General features: G+C 31.9%; 5 protein-coding genes across 6 annotated transcripts; 3 read left to right on the top strand and 2 right to left on the bottom strand.

Annotated features, from left to right (window-relative positions):
* Positions 1–2595: 2595 nt before the first annotated feature.
* On the top strand, positions 2596–4935 carry LOC101249210 (GDSL esterase/lipase At4g01130). The gene is made up of 5 exons (XM_004229924.5): positions 2596–2921; positions 3684–3893; positions 3984–4141; positions 4256–4526; positions 4611–4935. The coding sequence occupies exons 1-5, from the start codon at positions 2696–2698 to the stop codon at positions 4877–4879; spliced, it is 1134 nt and encodes a 377-aa protein (XP_004229972.2). The 5' UTR covers positions 2596–2695; the 3' UTR covers positions 4880–4935.
* A 1305-nt stretch (positions 4936–6240) lies between these two features.
* On the bottom strand, positions 6241–7518 carry LOC104649398 (uncharacterized). The gene has a single exon (XM_010328490.4). It carries the CDS (start codon positions 7323–7325, stop codon positions 6417–6419), a length of 909 nt encoding a protein of 302 aa, XP_010326792.2. The 5' UTR covers positions 7326–7518; the 3' UTR covers positions 6241–6416.
* Positions 7519–10620: 3102 nt separating this feature from the next.
* Positions 10621–13972, top strand: LOC101248140 (protein CURVATURE THYLAKOID 1A, chloroplastic). The gene is made up of 5 exons (XM_004229921.4): positions 10621–11011; positions 12826–12923; positions 13153–13260; positions 13400–13471; positions 13649–13972. The coding sequence occupies exons 1-5, from the start codon at positions 10843–10845 to the stop codon at positions 13712–13714; spliced, it is 513 nt and encodes a 170-aa protein (XP_004229969.1). The 5' UTR covers positions 10621–10842; the 3' UTR covers positions 13715–13972.
* A 422-nt stretch (positions 13973–14394) lies between these two features.
* LOC101248615 (uncharacterized) lies at positions 14395–17098 on the top strand. Of its 2 annotated transcripts, none has more exons than XM_004229922.5 (2): positions 14395–15294; positions 16773–17098. In XM_004229922.5, the coding sequence occupies exon 1, from the start codon at positions 14556–14558 to the stop codon at positions 15285–15287; it is 732 nt and encodes a 243-aa protein (XP_004229970.1). In that variant the 5' UTR covers positions 14395–14555; the 3' UTR covers positions 15288–15294; positions 16773–17098. The 2 variants fall into 2 exon arrangements, with proteins under 2 accessions (XP_004229970.1, XP_010326781.1); XM_010328479.3 differs by having other exon boundaries at positions 14395–15299.
* A 926-nt stretch (positions 17099–18024) lies between these two features.
* On the bottom strand, positions 18025–19709 carry LOC101248917 (S1-like RNA-binding domain-containing protein). The gene is given in 2 exon segments (NM_001347319.1): positions 18025–18403; positions 19345–19709. Coding segments are annotated over 2 exon segments (435 nt in total). The 5' UTR covers positions 19600–19709; the 3' UTR covers positions 18025–18223.
* Between the last annotated feature and the right edge of the window lie 895 nt (positions 19710–20604).

The raw sequence follows: 20604 nt of genomic DNA, 5'->3' as shown, positions 1-20604 counted from the left end.
TGACTGTTTTCAAAATTGACTGTTTTTGTATACATATATACTAAGTTTTAACAGTGGAAGTAGCGGATTGTATATTAAAGACTCATTATTATTTTTGTTTTTGTATACATATATACACAAAGTAATTGGATTTAGCTATACAGATAAAAAAAATTCATATATGATTGTACTTTGTATATTTAGTAGTTATATACAAATTATTGAAGTTAGTATATATTAAGTTTTACAAAGTCATTTAGACAATTGTATATATTGTCATGTTTAACTACTATATTCATGTACACATATTAACCAGAATGCATAACCAAAATAGTCAATGAAGCCGTTATCTGTACAATTATTAAAAAAAATATATTTCAAATCATTCAAAGAGATCATATATACAATTAATACAATACTGTTATACAATCAAATAACTGAATTAATTTTACACTAATATTCTTTTTAATATACAAATACTACATCAAAAAAAGTATATAATTGTATCAAAAGCAAAACACTTACTTCATGGCTATATACAATTATCACCAACGATTACTTGTATTCGCTTACACTAATCTTCTTTATAATATACAAATACTACATCAACAAAAAGTATATAATTGTATAGTACAAATTTTCTGCTTAAAATAATCATATTTTGAAATCAGTTTTCAAAAAAAAAGAAATTACGACACCACAATAACAAACGCACATAAATCAAAATTTGTAAATCCAATTAAACATTGTATAATAATTGCAATAATAAACATGAATTTTCATCCAATGAACACTTACCTGAATTCGATTACAAAGAAAAAATAAAAAAAAATTGATGAACTGTTGTTTCATAAACAACAAAAACAAGTTTATCTCTTGTTTCAATTTCTGTATAATTCTTAATTTTTTTGAAAAAAAAATATGAATTTGAACGTTTACCTTAAAAAAGGGACCTTTACCTTAAATTATGCCATTATCTATATTTATTGTTAGCATATTTAACGCTTCAGTTACAAACCACTTTTTAAAATAAAATTATATAAACAAAAAACAAAAGAAACCTTATATACAAAATTAAAGATACCTAAAATAACTAAACTATACCCATAGAATGTAATTAGGTAAACTATATCCATATAATGCTATTTAATCAAATAAGTTTGTCATATATGAAATTTTCCCATTTATGTATAGCACTAATTAGATTAGTCTAAGAGTGGGGATGTACTATTGTATTTTGTATCAAATAAATAAATGTATTATGCGTTTTTGTATTATGATTTTTTATTAAAATTAATAGGGAAAATTACATAAATCACATATTTTTAAGACAAATTATAATATATATAATAATATAAACACTTATACATTAATATGATGTGCGAGTTATATTAATTGTTAAGTAAGATACATTACATTTTTATATATGATACACTAATTTGATGCGTGAGATACATTAATACGTGCGAAAATAAGGAATTTAGAAATTTTTAGAACTTATAAGAATAATGGTAATAAGTATACTTTCCGTAATTTTTTCAAATTAATATGCATTCTCAGAAAAATAATAATTTGCACTTCCCTGGTTTGGACCTTGGAGTTGGAGATAGGATGTACCTGCTGGGCCCTAAAAACCAATTTGATATTATAATGGGCTCATTAAGCCCAAAATTATATTTGTTGCTTTGTTCTCCTAGCCCAGATTGTAAAAAACAAACAAACTATTTTCTCTTCTTTTAGGGAAAATTGTACGGAATAGCAAATATTTAAATCATATTAAACGCTATACCAATTGTTTATGGAAATTCTAATTCAAAGCTTTAGTTTCACCCAATTTTGCTATTAATCTGATTTGTATCATTTAAATTCAAAATCTTGTATAAGCTTATCCTAGCCATTTGTATACGATTTATGATTTTTTTTTATAATGAATTACCCTATTTGTATATTGGTCAGAGAAATATACAAACGAAATTTTGATAAATTCCTTAATGTATACATACAGAATCTGTAGCTATATAGTATAATTATCGAAATTATAGCTATAGAAACTTATTATGTCTATTATTTTTGCTATTTCTCAAATTTTCTCCTTTTAATTGTATCTATTTTTGTATCCCAAAAATATTGAATAACCCCTAAAAAGGAAGAGACATTTTTTTTCTTCTCTATGAAGTTAATAAACATTACCAATAAGGTTAGTGGTGATACCTCATAGAATGCAAAATGTGCATTTTATTCAAATCTTTAACTTTGAAGACTCTAATACATTCATACTAGTCATTTTTTATTTTCAAGGTGATGGATGATTCATGAATATAGGATTTCATTTTAAATAATTTTTAAAAATATATTTATTAGATATTTTAATATTTATATAATTTGAGCAAAAATTATTAGAATCAGTTGAACAAATACTTTATCTTATATATCCGTCCATCCTAGAGAGGGGAAACTGTTTTCAAGATTTTCGATATGTAAAAATTGACTGCAACAACAATTTTTTTTTCGATTTAAGAAATATACATTCAGAAATTTCTATGTAGGTCCCATTTGATACGAATAAATTCAGAAAAAGTAAGATAAGAAATATCCAATTGGAAAGCGTTACTAACAACGTTTGTTTTGACGTACGTCACCCCCTTAGTGTCTACAAATAACAAAAATTGTTTTCATTCTATCCCATTACTACTCCAATAATATCCAAAAATCAACAATGACTACTTTGAGAGCAATGATATTATTATTGTTGTTGTTTATGGTGGCTACAACAGAGTGCAAAAAATGTGCATTTAAGGCTATTTTTAACTTTGGTGATTCAAATACTGATACTGGTGGTTTTTGGGCAGCTTTTCCAGCTCAAGCCCCTCCTCATGGAATGACTTACTTCAACAAACCTGTTGGAAGGGCAACTGATGGCAGAGTCGTCGTCGATTTTCTAGGTGAAATATCACTAATGTCTCACTTTTACTATGTTCTTTTCTTTGTCTATTATAAACGTTACGTTACAGAAAGAGAGTTATGGTTTTGTCTTAGATGTTAAATGTTATTTGAATTCTGAAGAAGGAATGTATATACAGAGTAGGCGGATTCAGGATTTAAGCCTTAGTGAACATTGTGACCATTTGCTCTCGTTTTTTGCTCATCAAGTTCATGCTTTTAAGGATCTGTGAACTTATTAGAGTGAGGATAGAAGTATTATTGGAAGAAAACGAAATAGCCTTAGCTGGAAAAAAGTAGTAAAATTTGTCCATGTCTATGTACTGTTCTCATATTCATTGGAGGGCTTTGTTTGTCCTAACATACTTATCCTAACTGTTGCACCTGTGACCTCATCATCTGGCTTAATTTTATCCTACATTGTTTGCCTTTTACAGTGTTCAACTAGTATTGGAGATATAATTAAGTAAATAAATGTTTATCGGAGTGGGAGGTGGGGTAAAAACTTGTATATACACAGCTATAACGGCTATTAGGACGTGTTGAAGATATAATTGAGTGGACAAAAAGTGTACTCCCTCTTACAACTTAAACGTTTAGATTGAGATGGTCACATAGTTAAACTAGAAGCATTTTACAAGAAAGATTTTTCACACAATAATGTATGTATAGGAAAATGTTTGTCCTTTTTCTTCGTCTTGTTTCAATTGTTTGTTTAAACCTGTGACAGTTTTTTGAAAGTTCCATTATTCCTGGTTGTGCAGCTCAAGCATTAGATTTGCCATTTTTGAGTCCATATCTGCAATCAATTGGATCTGATTACAAACACGGTGCTAATTTCGCAACATTAGCATCCACAGTTCGCTTGCCACAAACTTCCTTATTTGTTACTGGTGTTAGCCCTTTTTCTCTTGAGATTCAGCTTAGACAGATGAAAGAATTTAAGGCTAAAGTCGATGAACTTCCTCGTAAAGGTAATATTATTAACATTTCATTCTATAAAATAGTTCGATGAATGTAACGTTGTTTTGATAACCATAACCAAAATATGTTTGTATTTTCAGGGAAAACTAGTTTGCCTTCTCCAAACATATTTGGAAAATCACTATATACATTCTACATTGGCCAAAATGACTTTACTGGAAATTTGGCAAGACTAGGAATAAGTGGAGTAAAAGAGTTTCTACCTCAAGTTGTTTCACAAATTGCCAGCACCATCAAGGTAACAAACATCTTTGGACTTCAACGTCCGATGAATACAAGCATCTGATTATTGTTCGTTCTCATACTAACTGAACGCCTATTTGATGCTATCTTGTTCTGTTTCACTTTCCAGGAGATATATGCATTAGGTGGGAGAACGTTTTGGGTGCTAAATCTAGCACCAATTGGATGTTACCCTGCATTTCTGGTGCAACTGCCTCATAACACTTCTGATATAGACCAGTTTGGTTGCTTAATATCATACAATAATGCAGTGGCGGATTATAACAACATGCTTAAAGCAGCATTAGCAAAAACTAGAAAGGAACTTGTTGATGCAAGTGTTGTATATGTCGACACTCATACTGTGCTCTTGGAGCTATTTCAACACCCCACTTCTAATGGTATACTACTTGTTTTTCGTTTTCTTTTTCAGATACTCAAACAGTAAAAATTCAAATGTTGAAAGTTTGTTTGTTTGTTTGCAGGGCTAAGGTATGGAACCAAAGCATGTTGTGGATATGGAGGTGGTTTATACAACTATAACCAGCAAGTGTTCTGTGGAAATACGAAACAAGTAAATGGAACAACGGTAACAGCAAAAGCCTGTAAGGATCCACAAAACTATGTAAGCTGGGATGGAATTCATGCTACTGATGCAGCAAACAAACTCACAGCATATGCCATTCTCAATGGTTCTTATTTTGATCCTCCTTTTCCACTTCACAAGTACTGTGATATCCAGCCGATTGGTTGACACTGTTGTTTAATTTCTTGTGTTTAGCAATAATAATAAACCACCACTTATGAGTACACATTACTCGTCACTTATCTGCACTCAGTGTTTACATCAAACCATGTTATGTTTACCATATGCAAACACATGACATTCATTTATTAGTTTGGCATAAAGACGACGAACAGCTTTTCCAGTAAATGATATGGCTTATCTTTAAAATTGTGACAGATAATGATGGAACTTTTAAAACAAGAACTTGATAATTGAAAGATTATTGAGTTGCATCATCCCATAACAACAAACTTCATCTATGAGTTGTGATCCATATCGTAATCTAATTTTATTAAAAAGAATAAAATGCAATCCATCTGTGTCTACATGAGTTGAATTTAATCATTAGGTATGGATTTAGTTTGTGAATATATAAAAGTATTTATCCTTCTCAAATTGTGATTAAACTAATGCACACCAGCAAAAGATACTCCTGATTGCATCAGAAACACCATTTTCCAAATGGCTTAAGTGGTTATTGCCTTTGGGCTCATTTGGTATGAAGGATAAGGTATAACTAATTCCTGGAATAATTTAAGGACGAATTTATCCCATGTTTGGTTGAAATAAAATCGCGAGATAACTTATCCGAGATTAGTTATCCTGGCATCGCAGTGTTGAACAATCCTGAAATGACTAATGGGGAATGAGATAACTTGTTCCCCAACCAAACGAGTCCTTTAAGAATTTTGTTGACTTCTCTTTAAGGGTTTTAATCAAAGTGCAATAACTATTAAAAGAAAACTCTTAGCTTACAGACCAATTAGACAGCTCAACAGAAGATTATTCTAAGATTTCAGATTGGCCCATACATTATAAAATTTTTGTTTTACAAATTAAAGTTTTAGTTAATTGTGCCTTCTTCCTGTCAAGAATAAAGTTAGTATTTTTTTAAAAAAATAAAAAACAAACAAGTATGTGAACAGTTAGTGTTAAACATTGAATGTTTCTCACACTTTAAAACAGTCAACTTATTAGTTTAATAGCATAGCATTATTTAAAACATTATCAGCTAATGATCTCACTTTAGAACATTCTAATCATTTTGGAGTTTCTTTATTGTACTAAATGATTATCTTCAACCAACCATAAAGTTTATTTGATGACAGTTTGTACACTCAAAAAGGAATCTCACCTTTCATTCATATGAGAGCCTATTGCCTTTATATTTTATTCATTTATTTGAACACTTTATGCGTACGGGATAAACCATAAATAATACTAGACAAATCCTATGCAACACGCTTGATTCAAAGGCATTGAGGGGGATTGATCCCGAATCATTCATGTGAATAACCACTCTCGAAACCAGTTGTGCCATAGTGAAGGACTTTGAAGGGTGTTTTGTTGTTTGAATTATGTAAAATTTTTCAAGAAACTACATTGATTTCCTAAGAAGAATGAATCTTGAATGTATATACACCCTAAAAATGGAAAGAATAGCAGAATTGAAAAGTGTGAAAACAACAAAAATTAAGTTGAAAAAAAAAAAGAAAATTAAGAATCAGGGAACATAACTATTTTCAAGAACTGGTTGAGTTCTGATACCTGAAGCAGAAGGCATTCTGCTATTCCCAACCCAAAAATCATCCAAAGCCTCACTTTTTTCAGATTCTCTCTCCATATTACATCTCTTTTTTAGCCCAACACATTTGTATATCAAAATTCCCATCACAATCAACAATAGTAATCCAACAATTCCTACTCCAAATCCTATTACCCACCATTTCCATTTCCCCTTTTTCTCCTCCTCCTCTGCCTTCACTACTATCGCGAAATGACCTTGTCCTCGCGACATACATGTGTTGTTCATGGTAACATTACTGAACTCTATTGTTCCATTTGTTACAAATCTAACACATTTCATCGTCACATTCTTCCTCTTGTTGTTCTTGTTCTTGTTGTTGTCGTCGTGCACAGGGAAACGAATCAAAATGTGATTTTTTCCCATGGTATTAAGCTCAACCATTCCATAATTTTCTCTGCTTCTTCTTGCATCATATGCTAAAAAGCCTATAACAGGTGTTACAAATGTGTAATTTGTAACATCATAGTATTTGGACGATAAATTCCCAAGATTTTCATAAATTATATCAAATCTCTTAACAAAAGGCCATGGTAACACTTTGTGTGGGATTTTAAAGAAGCTAAAATTAGCTCCTCTTCTCCAAAAACTTGAACTTCTAAGACGAACAATTGAACTTTCCATGCCTGAAAAATTTGTAGGAAGGGGAATATCATACAATTTACCCGTATATCGTTTCGACATATTCTTGATTGAAAATTCATGAATATATGAATCCAATGACTCTCCATCCAATCCTCGTGCAACTTTTAAGGACGATAATAACAATAACAATAACAATAACCACCAAGACATCGCGTTACATATATTGTTATTATTACACCCCATCAATAATCCTCATTCATTCCCATTTCTTCCAAATCTTGATCAATGTGACATAAATTAATGCAATATAGAGGCATGGAAAATCATAACTAATGAAACAATAAATGAACCCTCTTTAAAAAAAAAAGGGGGTTTAGGGATATTAATCAAGAATTGAGATTGCTAATCTTCAAGATTTGGAGGGGTATGAGAAGGGATGGACTCTTAACAAACAATGATTATGGATATTTATGTATAATGAAAAAAATTGGGATCTAACATAAATGTGGTTCTAATTCTAATATTCTTAGGGGCCTAACCTTAATAAAAAGCACAAAAAAAAAAAAAAAAAAGAGGGGCCCCTTAAGAATTGTTCTATGTTGTTACTTGTTACTCTAATAAAGTTTGTGTCAATTGGATTAGTTGGAAATAAGATATGTAATTTTTTATACTTATAATTCATTAGTACTTTATAAATTGTGCCAACTGGACTTTTGTTGGGATCACAATTAATCTTCAAAGAAGGACAAAACTTATATAAATATATAAGATTTGTATAAAAAGCTTATTTTTTAATGAGGTGGGTTGAATGGTCCATTTTGTTGGTGAAATCTATCTGTATATTAAGTTTACCTTTTTTGGTGTATTAGAAGAATATCAACGTACAGGAAAGAAATCTCGGAGGAGAAAATAGAAGTCGATACAAAAATGAATATTATTTGGTATTTTAAATTTAATGAATTTAATTAATTCACGTCAAATAGAATATATTTCAGACCTGACATCTAGAGATCTTGTATGCGTATACTAAAATAGAAAAAATATGTTCAATTTGAAGAGATCTTAATTCATGCTAGGACCCCTCTAATTATTTCAATTTTTTTGAACTAAAGGACGCCTAACTTTGTTAACAAAATTTATTTCAGTTTTGGTCTACAAATGGAATTATGTGTTTTCGATAATTAGGCGTATTTCGTTGTAGGGATAAATGTACACATATGGTATGAGAAATTATTTTACACACGCTAGGAAACCATGTGAATTTTAACGTTACATTTTAATCACTTAAATTATATTTTAACCTTGATTTATATCTAACTAAGCGAAATTTTATGTGATTAGGGTGAAAATTAAGAATATTACCTGATTTTAAATCATAGTAATCTGAAATTAAAATTTTATTTAAATATATATTAAATTATTTAAATCGTATTTTTTCTCTCTTAAACATCAAATCTCATAATTTATGAAAACGAATTAAGATTAAATCAATTCTAATATAATCTTATTATATAAGCAGAAATCTTAAATAAAATAATAAAATATGTAAAACGTCACATTAATAAATCATATAGCTACCTATTCTATTTATAAATAGATGTTTTTCCTTACGTGTTATTACAAACTTTTTAATGCTCATAATTTTACAAAAATTCCACACGGTCCAAAACACAAGAATGGTAATAACTAGCTACTCCCTTGAACTAGTTTGACTTGATACGAAATTTAAAAAAATAAAGAAAATTTTTGATCACGTGATCCTAAATTAAAGTTATTTAAATGTAAAAAATTGCCCTTTAATCTTGTGGTCTTAAACATGCCACATGAAACGTTATTATAAAAAAAAAGAAAAAGATCATTTTTTTTGAACATATTAAAAAGAAAAGGAGGTTTTTTTTTTAAAACGGAGAGAGTATTATTTAATATAATTTTTTCATATAGTATACATAATTTATTCGGCTCGAGCATGCAATTCTTTTTTTGTTAATGGTGAAATTAAAATGATGAATCTTTTTAAAATTCACAACATTGAAATCACAATTTAAAATTTAAAATTCTACTTTTGAAAATTTGAAGACTTATATTGAAATCTGACACATATTTCGTAAACGAATATCAATTTTCAACTAACTAAAACTTATAATTATAACTTTCAAACCTTACAATTTATACGTCAAGCTAAGTATTTCGTCCATTCAATATTATACGGTGACATTTAACTTTGATACAATACTTAATACTTAAAAAAAAAAAAAAACTTTTAAAATTCGTATGAAAATAAAAATAAATTTATTTAAATCTCGAAATTTAAAAATTGTTACGGTAAAATCAGGAAGTTGTATTTTCTATTTTTTTTCTTAGGTACGAGGATACTAAGTTTGGCCGGCAAAATGACACGTGGATGTTTATGGTGAGTGAATAAGTGGCCAAAGCCAACTCAAGATAGCATACCCAGCCGAAAGCTCACATCATCAGTTAGTGCTAAACACTGCAAAAAGTAACAAATCAGAACATTTTCTTATATAGATATAAGTTATTTCGAATATGATAAAATTTTGTGTAGTTATATAAGGATAATATATATATTTTAAAATTAAATTATTATTTAATATAGAAATATTTCATTTTTTATTGAAACGGATTAAAAATCTGATTAAAATATTAATATTCATTTTTAGGATAACTTATTTATAAATAAAATTAATATTGTATTTAATTTGTAATTTAAAGTTAATATAATTCTTTAATATAGGATAGAAAATAAAATAATTAAGATATACATTAAATGGGAAACTTACATAAATATACTATAATAAAAAAATATTTACCATCTATAGCAATAATATTTCTTTTTTATCTGGTCACTTTTAATTCATTTATAATATAAGTTTAATTCATATTATAAAGAACAATTTTTTTATTCACATATGATACAAATTTTAATGATAGTTAATTCATTTATCACATATTTTAATACACTTATAATACAATGTGTCAAATTTTTATCAAACAAACATAATATATTTTTAAAACAATTATAATTTATATATATTGTATACATAATTCACTTTTAATACATATTGCAGATTTAACACAATATTATTTTAAATGGTAATAAATAAAAAATATTGCTAAAATCAATAATTATTTATTAAAATGTGTCAATTTAATTTTTTTATAATTCATATATGCATAACTCTACGAAACGATCATACGTTTGCATATTATTGGCAATATATACATATATATAGCAAAATAAATTGGTTATAAGTTGGAACTACAATATTGCTCATGTTTGAAATCTCCAACATGGTTACAATCTTTTAAATTTCTTTTAACCAACACAATTAACTTCATAAACGTACTAAATATAAATCAATTCTTTTATAATTGAAAAAAATAGTGTATAGATAATAATCAAAATGACAAATAGTTCCTAGTTTTATTTTTCTTAATAGTATTAATTTTATTTATTTATCAAGATTGTTTTTTTTTTCTTTCTAAACTAATATTGAGATTAGAAATGAAGAGGAAAATCAAGATTTTGAAGATAGGGAAGTGACCAATGAGAAAGGTGAGAGGTTCCACGTACTCACATTCCACAATCAAATTCTATTGATGGATAACCAGAAGTAGGAGAAGCACACAAAATTTCTCACAAGATTTAAAAAAAAAAAAGGGTACTGTTTGGGGATATCAAGAAGAAGGAGAGGCCAAGAATCCAAGCATACTCAGTCCAAGATTCTAAAAGATTGGCCAAATGGCAGCAGCAGCAGCAGCTTCTACTTCCATGGCGGCTACTGCCGTCTTTGCCTCTCCTTTCCCACTTTCCTCCACCACCAAAGCTGCCCCAGCTCGCTGCTCCGCCTTGCCTTACCTTCCATCCCGTCTTTCTGCTATTGCCTTCCCATCTTCTCTCAAAATTGCTGGTACCCACTCTTTCTTTCCCCTCTTATTGGTTCTTGTTATAATGTTTCTTTATTGATGGGGACTGCCTATTGAGGTTGCATTTGTAATTAGGGGGTTAAAAAGAACCCAACTCAATTAAATTTAGACATATGGTGCTTTGGGTTAGTAGTATTTTTCTAAAAAGATCCTTTCTTTGTATTATTTCTGTCTGTTCTTGAAAGTTTACATTCATTGTGTTAAAATGTCGATTCCCTTGTTTAAAAGGTGTTAACTTGTTAACCCAATTTCACTCGTGTGTGCTTGTTGAGCAGTTTGAAGTGGGGTTACACTTGGAGGCATGATACTGAAACACTGAATTTAAGGGCAGTTGTTTTCACTTCGTTTTCCTGATTCAATGAAATCAATTAATTTGGACACAGAGTGCTTTGTTTTTAGAGTCTTTCTAAATCCTAACTATGATTTGAACATTTGTACAGTAGTCTTTCTGTTGCTATACTAAGAAAGTTGTGCAGATGTAGACTCCTCTATTTAAATAGGTGTTAACTTGTCTCTGATTTCTATCTTGTATGTATAAAAAACAATGTGAAGTGATTGTTGCTGGACTGTGCGGTTGTGTGACAAAATTGCTTCCATACTGTTGATGAATTGGTTTAGAAGCTTACTTTCTCTGCTCTTTGAAAGCCATGTTGGCAAAATGTTTTTAACATTTGCTAGGATGTTATCTTGATGCTCTTTCCATTTGCAATGCGCTCGTCTACTGATTGATTATGATGAAAGAGCCTTCTTATATACCCCATGCTACTGGTTAACTCAAAATTTTGATTTGTGTACAATTTCAACAAGTTATAGAGTTAAGTAATATTTCTACAAATGCATTTTGGCGCCACTTTAAGGGTCTTTATATTAAGGGAGATTAATATCATCCCAAAGAAATGGTGGGAGTGCCTGAGGTATAGCAGTAACAACTTGAGGTCAAAGGTTCGGATAACAGCTAAACTCGGTGTAGGTTCAGCTACTCGAATACTCGTTACAAGTTGACCTGACCCCCAGACACTTGTGCTTGTGACCTGTAGCTAGTTGTATTGTGGATTAATAGTGGTGTGACAAGCTGACCTGGACACAAAAATCTTTCAAAAGAAAAAGGGAAAATGATACCTATAATTGACGATTGTCAACAAACTTGAACTAGCCAATACTTTTAGACTTCTGTTTCACATTCAGTAGAATTATGAATGTTACACATTTTGATAGCTTCAGTGGAACCTACTGTAGCTTACCTACATGTACTATCTTTCACATGTTTTCGGATTCTTTTTGATGAAGTAGATTGACATCACCCCGTTTTTGAAACTTGTGTAGATTTTATTTGTTACTTGCGATTTGATTCAGAGGTTCAAAGTTTTGTCATGCTTTTTGTAACAGCTGAGGGATATCTATGTCAGATACCATACTTCAATTGGAAGTGAACCTTGTATGATGTGTTGAACAGCCTCTCAACTGGATGTCTTAAAACAGAGCATAAAATGGCATAACATCGACTTATCTTAGAGGTCTAATGAGTGATGAGAAAAGGAATATGTCGTGGATATTATCATGTTATCTCCAAGAATACAGAAAGTCCCTTCCCAAAAGTTGGAGCTCTATTCTACCGTGTAGTCCTAAGAATCTGGTGCAGAAAAGGTTTAAGATGAGATGAAAGTGATACACTTTGCTGTTTTTAGTATTGTTACTTAATAAACTACGAAGCATCGCCTACGAACTGTGCTGTTTTCTATATACTGAAGTCAATACCTCATGTTGCTGTGCTCATCATCTTATGTTAATATTCTTACAGAGCCCAAGAGGTCTTCGCTACTCCAGGTCAAAGCCTCTTCATCAGAAGAATCTGGTGCTGTTGATACTAGTGAATTGTTGACGGATCTAAAAGAAAAGGTAAACTGGACACTTGCAAGCTGATATTTTCTCTATTTCACTCACTTCAGTCATTTGATATACACACACACTCTCGGCTGCATTAGTACCTTAAAGGTTATTCAGAATAAATAAGATTGTTCTGTACATAGTCCAAACTAGTGTTTGTTTTCTATTTTGTAGTTATTGGCTGTGTATAAATGATATTTAGGTTCTAACCCTATGAGCGCTTTTGGTTAATCGCTTACAGTGGGATGCTCTTGACAACAAGTCTACGGTCATAGTTTATGGAGGTGGGGCAATTGTTGCAGTTTGGCTGTCTTCAATTGTTGTTAGTGCTATCAACTCAGTTCCTTTGGTAGGTTGATCAATGTGTTACGATACCATCTGTTTAATTTCTGTAAAGTGAAGCGAGATTTTGTGTTGCTTTTTAGATTTTCTTATGTGGTTTCCATTCACCTATCTAAATTAGCTGATCTTTCTTCCTCTTTCAACAGCTCCCAAAAATCATGGAGTTGGTAGGTCTTGGATATAGCGGGTGGTTTGTCTACCGCTACCTTCTCTTCAAGGTAAGTTTTTTTGACTGTGTAGCTACTCGATATCATCTTTTACGTACCAAACTCAAGCAACGACAGGCAGTACAGTGCCTGTTTCCTATATCAGCATGCCATTATCTTACTTTCGTTAAGGAGATGGTTAATAGTACTTACGAGTGAGTGATTTACATTTCGTTTTCTTGGTGACAGTCAAGTAGAAAAGAACTGGCTGAAGATATCGAGCAGTTGAAGAAGAAGATTGCAGGAACTGAGTAAATGCCAGCACCAATTCTGTACAATGAGGCATATGCTCATGTGAAGTAGAGTAGATTTTGATGTAATTTTTCGTTTTTATCAGAGCAACATCTTCAAATAAAATTCTGTATTTACCTTACAGTTCATTGTTACTTATAAATCATATACTAGTACATATTTCCTTTGTTTCTATGAATGCAACCGATTGTTTTGTTTGTAAAGTTTTTATAGTAATGCATGGAGACTAATAAACGAAAGACCTCCCTTTTTCAAGTGTTCGATTAGTTTGTGCACACCTCAACTTTTCTAACACTATTTCTTTTTCAATTCTTATTAGTAACCAAGAAGGCAATCCTAGCTCCTTTAGTTTTAACATATCTAAATATGAACCCTTTCTTTAATCTCTATTTAATGAGTTCATATCTTAAAAGTTAAAATTATCTCCAAAAAAAATAAACTAACTGAGCTAGTTTTTACCTATATTTTTTTCCGGAGAATTAAATAACTTTTACTTCCAGTACAATATTTTCAACGTATTGTAAATACATTTAAAATGTTAAAAAATAATATGTCCAATTTAATTTCAGTCGATGAAATCGAGAAATGTTATAACGTGGGAAGGCTATTTCGATAAAAACTCGACTTAGAAATCACGAGTTAAAAGTGTTTTTTGTTTTTCATTTCTTAAATTTTGTGTGGTATCAAATATATATAATTTGAAGAAGGCCCTTGTAGTTTCTTAATTTCTATACTTGCCCCGGTCCAATAAGGGTTTTTGAGGGGGTTTCAATTGCATCGTCACTTTCATCAGTTAGGTTTTTCATTTGCAGAGCCAGATTCTTCATTACACAGTGAAATCAAGATGATGCGATTAACAGAAATTGCAAAATCCAAACCCTTGACCTCATCAATCGAAACCCTAGGACACCAATTCATACAGAAATGCTTCGTCAGTCGAACAGCAAAGGGAAAAGGTAAACTGAAAACAGGGCAGCCATTGAAAAGATCAAAAGTTACAACGAGGAAAGGCGCAGAAGTTGCGAAAAAAGAACCACCAAGGAGGAAAAGCGAATTCGACGAAATGGTTGAAGATTGTTTGTCTTCTACAGCTCCAGTTAGATCATTGAAGCCCAAAGAAAAAGCACGAGAAGCTGAAAGGGAGAGAATGGGCTTAATTAGCAAAGCCAAAGATGAAGAGATGAGAAAGATAAACAAGGTGAAGAAGGAGTTTGCGAATCCATGGCCAATTGGTCCACCGGGTTTGGATTTGATTTCACTTGGGCTTGTTGATGTAGAGAAGCTTCCTAAGTATGAATTGACTGTTGAAGATGGAAGGAGGCTGGCAAAGGAGAATAGTAGGGTTTTAATGCGCAAGCATAGGCAGAGGCAGGCTGCTGAAACTACATTGTTGAGGTTGAAGAAAGAGGCGATTGAGGCATTACCGGAGAATTTGAAAGCTGCTGCATTGGTTCCTGATATGACACCATTTCCTGTGAATCGATTTATGGCTACGTTGACGCCACCTATTGAAGGTTATCTTGAGAAGGTTATGGAGGCAGCTAAGAAGAGTTCTGCAAAGGAGAAGCTTAGATGATTGGAGGGTAAGGTGATAGTTAATGCTACCTTGTGTTTGCTTCTTGAGAATCCCTAGTTTGCAATAAAAATTCAATTTTTATGAGCATTATTTTGCAACAGGCCCGACTAGAAGAAGTGGACCAAATAGATTAGATTGGATTGGAGGATTTCTTTAAGTAGTTTGATATTGGTTGTAGTTGAATGATTTTGATCTTGAATATGTACCTTTGGTGTTTGTTTTATTTGTGTGATGATATGATCCAAAGGCGTTTTATGAGTTTAAAGAAAGCACTAGGTTTAGTATTAAGAAATGTTACTGTTTGATCCTCTATGTTAGTAATATATTATTAGAACATTGGCTTACTGTCGTTTAGATTATCTAGGCTCTTGTTCCTTATTAGAACTGCTTGCTGTTTACAGATTATTTGGGAACATGCATACTATCTGTTCAAGGATACTTTCCATCTTTATGTATTTCATTTGTCATTCACGTTTAGGATGTGGTGGTGGTGAGTGTTCCCCTGGGATTTAGTGGGGCAAAATGTGAACTTTGTCAATGTACATAATACAATGTTTTTGTATATTGTATAATGTTCCATAGAAGATAATTCTCGTCTGAATTTTTTTAGAAAAACTATTTCTTCACTATTTGAATGTTTGGTCGAGTGTAGAGATTCATCACATATGACAGTAGTGGAAGATGTGATTGGGTTTGGGTGAAGTGTTTAGGTGATATCTGAAGTAGCAAAAGTTTGTGAAGGTTTCTGCATGACTATGAGTAAGTCATATGGGAGAGAAATTGAGATACTTGTAACAGAGAATGACTATGCCCTTAAGCAATATAAGTTGTGTTCCCACCACCATGGTAAATCCTTACATGGAGGCTAATCAGTAAAAATGATTCCATGAAGAAGTAGTAGTTAATCTTGATTGCTATGGTGTTAACCGTATTGATAATCTTCCAAGTATTGAATTTTGTGCTGGTCTTCACCATGGTTATGTGAAGATGGATATGTGACCTAGATGGCTAAATTGTGGATAAAATTGACATCCAGCTAGTAATAATGACATTGAAGCTACCGCATAAAGTAGTACAAACCTAATATCGCAGCGACAGTGAATTTTCTCCTGGTATTTGACCTTATCTCACTAGATTCCTGTACTGACTTTAATATTCTCTGATAAGCATGATGGCTACTTTATAAGATTATTTGTCCAAGGCTAAAAGACCAGCTTTTGTTGAACAGCCTATTTGGTAGAGAACTCAATATCTCTTTCTTTTGTTGTTACAGAATATATTGCACTTCATGCTAGTTCAGTTAAGTTTTATTGTAACCTCTATGTCTTAGATGTTTTAAACTTTTCTGTCATTGAGGTTATGCATTGATGAGCTTAACAGCTTCTCCACCTCCTTTAACTTCCTTTTCTTAGCTAGATTCTTTTTCTAGTTGTGATAGGAAACTAGTGACTGTTACATGCATTGACTTTAGTAATTTGATTCCAGATGCAGTTGAAAGTTTTTCACAGAGATAGCAAGGTTTGCTGGTGATATTGTGGCATTAGGAATCCATTATTTAGCAGCAAGATGACACTGGAAAAGAAGAACTTGAATAAGCCTTGTAACAATTCACTTTGTTTTGGTTAAACTGGCTTTTTTTGCTTTTGTGGTATGCCATTTGTCGTTATGCCACTATATGCTTAGTGTTCCTTTCACTAGGTTTGTGTTGGTATATTTCTTATTTTACCTGTGAAAAACAAGAGTCTTAGCTTTTTCCCTTTCACTCTGGTCAAACTGCCAACCAATTTATACGAGACTACTTAACTAACAAAGCTCATTGTCTTTTTTTTTTTTTTTGGAATATGGAGTCTTCTTCCTTTAATATTATTAATAGTAAGAAAGCAGTTCTACTGCTGAGATTCTAAAATGTAAGCTTTTGAATTAGTAGAGGAGAATCTCCTGTAATTTTTTCATTATCATGAAGTGAAGATCTTCTTAAAGCATAGGCATCCTATAGGAGAACTAACGACTATACAGCTTTATGCCAAATCATAACGATAGTAGAATCAGTTTGTGGTGAATAAGCAAAAGAAGAGTGCAGATTCAATGAACAAGAAAAGTTCAAATTCAGCTATTCAACATCAACTCTGCAGGTTGTTGGACTAATAATGAGAACAATATTGCTGTGAGCTTGACTGCATAGTTATGCATCTCAGTAGACAGTATACCAATATGTCCTGCATTCTCTTCGGTCTCGCAACATAACAGGCATGAAGAAATGGCAAAAATTGGGGTGTTATTGTTTCACTAATCCTCTAATGCATGAATTAGTATTCTGGGGGAAAGAACCCCCAAGATGCAATACTGGAAAATGTGAGAGACTAATTTCAACCGAGTGGACACTTATCCAACATGGAAACTACAACCAAAATAACAATAAAACTAGGCTGAGACATGCTCACTTAACATAAAAGCTTCTTTTCTAAAGTTCATAATCCATAAATCAAATGCAGCAAGAGATATCCAGCACCACTCCACTACAAAGAATTGTTTCCAAATCTTAAGTCTAGTTACAAACCTACAGGCTACAAACATGTACTCAAAAGAACAAACTCTGAAAGACACCACTAAATAGCAAACTGTACCTTCACCAGTGTCTTAGTAAAACTTGGAGCAAGTAACTCAGAAGGTGCTTTCCTTTTTCATTTATCAACACATTATTATTGCATCTAATAAATCAAGAGTTGCATGAGTAGAATAGAGAACAGGTGGCTATTATTGTATCTAATTCACCAAAGCATAAATCTTCATACAGAAGTACTAGTGCACAAAGTTCAATCATATTAAGATGGTACATATAAGGTCTCTCTTTCTTTTTGTATTGAACTCAAGCTCCAAGGAAATATTTGTGAGGCCAACAGGAAACCCCAGTGATAGCACTGTTTAGATAAGGAATTTTAGATTTTGTCAATGTCTTCATCTTCAAACTCAATGTAATCATCAGCGGCATTCTCATCTTCTTCATCCAAATTAGCAATACCCTCATTGAGCCTAGTGTTCTCTGGTAACTCTCCGTATGCCTTCAACAACCTTGCCTCATCTGGCATATACTTCAGAATAACATCAGCCTTGTCATCCTGGCAAAAACCCAAATGGGAAAGTTTAGTGAAAGCAAAGAGAATCCCAGTTCACATTATATAAGAACTGAGAAAACATAAACAAAGCAACCCAATGTAGATTGATCGCCCAAGTAAAACATTACAGAGAAGATCCTCACATGAGAAAGAGGCACAATTAGAAACCCAGAGATCTCCCTGGCACTCTTATAACAATTTTTTTTTGGGATAAGTAATCTGAGATTTACAAATACTTGAACTAAGCCAGTGCAACAAAGGGTAATTGGAGATCGCGCGGATCCTCTATTGTATCTATAATACCATCTACATCACATCATGTAGGACAACCAAAATTCACCATTGAACCCAACAACTGGATATCGAGACTTCATATTTTACATTTATACTCTCATGAAATGGAAGTATCATCTTTGTTCTTCAAGCAAAAGATTACAACAACATACCCCATCTAGACCCAAGTGGAGTTCGAGGAGGGCAGAGTGTACGCAGCCCTTAGAGAGGCTTTAAGACTGTCGAACTAAATTAGCTTTGGCCAAATACACAAATTGCAATAATGCATTTCATGTGTTATTGACAAGGTTATCAAAAAAATTACAATGAGTGAACGAACAAGAAATATGAATGAGAGAAATCCACAACTTTTGGAAAAGGAAAAATCCGTATACAAATACATAAAACACAGCTCAAAAGATGGGAATGAAAAAACAAAATCATAGTTCCAATCAATCAATAATTTCATCCCAATTCTGAACTAGTTGAACCTCTGTACTCTTTTCCGCTCAATTCCGGTCCATCAAAACCTCAATTTTTCATATGGGACGCGAGAAATAAAGAGGGAAAATATCAGTTTTTAACAGAGTCGATTACAGCTAAGTAATTTGTCCCCATCTGCAAAAAACATATAAAAAAGATTAAATCGAAAAAAGAAAATAGAATCTTGCCTGATAATCACGGAGTCCGACAAGGATGATATCACCGGCGGCAATCCAAACTTTCTTATGCATCTTACCACGTATGTGACATAGACGTTTCGTCCCATCAATACACATAGCTTCACATCGGCCATTTCCAAGCATACGAAGAACTTGAGCATATTCCTGTCCATCTTCCTTAAAAACAAGCTCTCTCTTTTCATCATCAGCTTCGTTCTTCCCTCTCTTCCTGTTCTTTCCTCCCTTTCCCTTATTCTTCGGCATGATTGATTACTTGATGGATGGATGGATACCCTAACCCTAATTTCAACGATGAAATGAAACCCTAGAAATATCTCAAGAGAGTTTCAAATTTTTCTTTTCAGAAAAAAAAAAGAGATTTTGTTAATTTTAGTTTTCCTCTTTATATTAGAAAATTTTCGTTGGCCTTTTCTACTAGGGTCTAGGAGAGTAGATGATTAGACTATTTTACCCTTTTCAGGTTGGCTAATTGGACTTTCTACGTAGGGACAAAACTGTAAAATTGTTGATGTATTTCATTTTCAATTTTTTTTTTTGAAATTTCTCTATAATAATAAGATTGCTGGCTTAAATATTAATTATTATTATTATTATAAACTAGTAGTATAATCGAAGCAATAACAGTTGCTATATGTCTTGTAATCAACTTTGAATTAGTCAGTTTTTATTATAAAATTGGATACGGGGTGAGAAAATTATATTTTTTTAAATTTGGAGGAAGTATCAAACGTGTGGGGGACTGTCAACTCAAAATAATTGTACTACACTCAATTATTTTATAGTGATTTTTATGTACAAGCAAATAAATAAGAAATTCTTTTGTTTCCTGTTATTTTCTGCAAACTTCAGAGTATAAAGATATTCCTGCAGTGAAGTTCCAAAATGTTTCACGTATAACATTCATTTACTCTTTCATCTCAATTTATTCGATACTGAAATTAACAAAAAATTATTTATAGCTATTCAAAAACTACACGAATAATACTATAAATTTACAATATTATTTTTTTAAAGCAAAAGAAGAACCACAAGTGTCGAAAACTTGGGGAAGTTTAGAAGAATCTCGCGGAAATGATGCGAAAAGCTTTATCGAGGGAATAGTATATTTGGATGAGCATCTTATATTTGCCACATTCAAGGCATATAAATAAGACAGCTGGAGGCATAACCAATCGATGAAATCGCTCTTTTTCGATATGGCTAAAATTGCATGTATTGTGCAATGTTTACCATTCACCATCACGAGAT

The sequence above is a fragment of the Solanum lycopersicum genome, chromosome 1 (genome assembly GCF_036512215.1).
Source record: "Solanum lycopersicum chromosome 1, SLM_r2.1".
Lineage (NCBI taxonomy): Eukaryota > Viridiplantae > Streptophyta > Magnoliopsida > Solanales > Solanaceae > Solanum > Solanum lycopersicum.
This window is presented reverse-complemented; position numbering and strand designations above follow the sequence as displayed.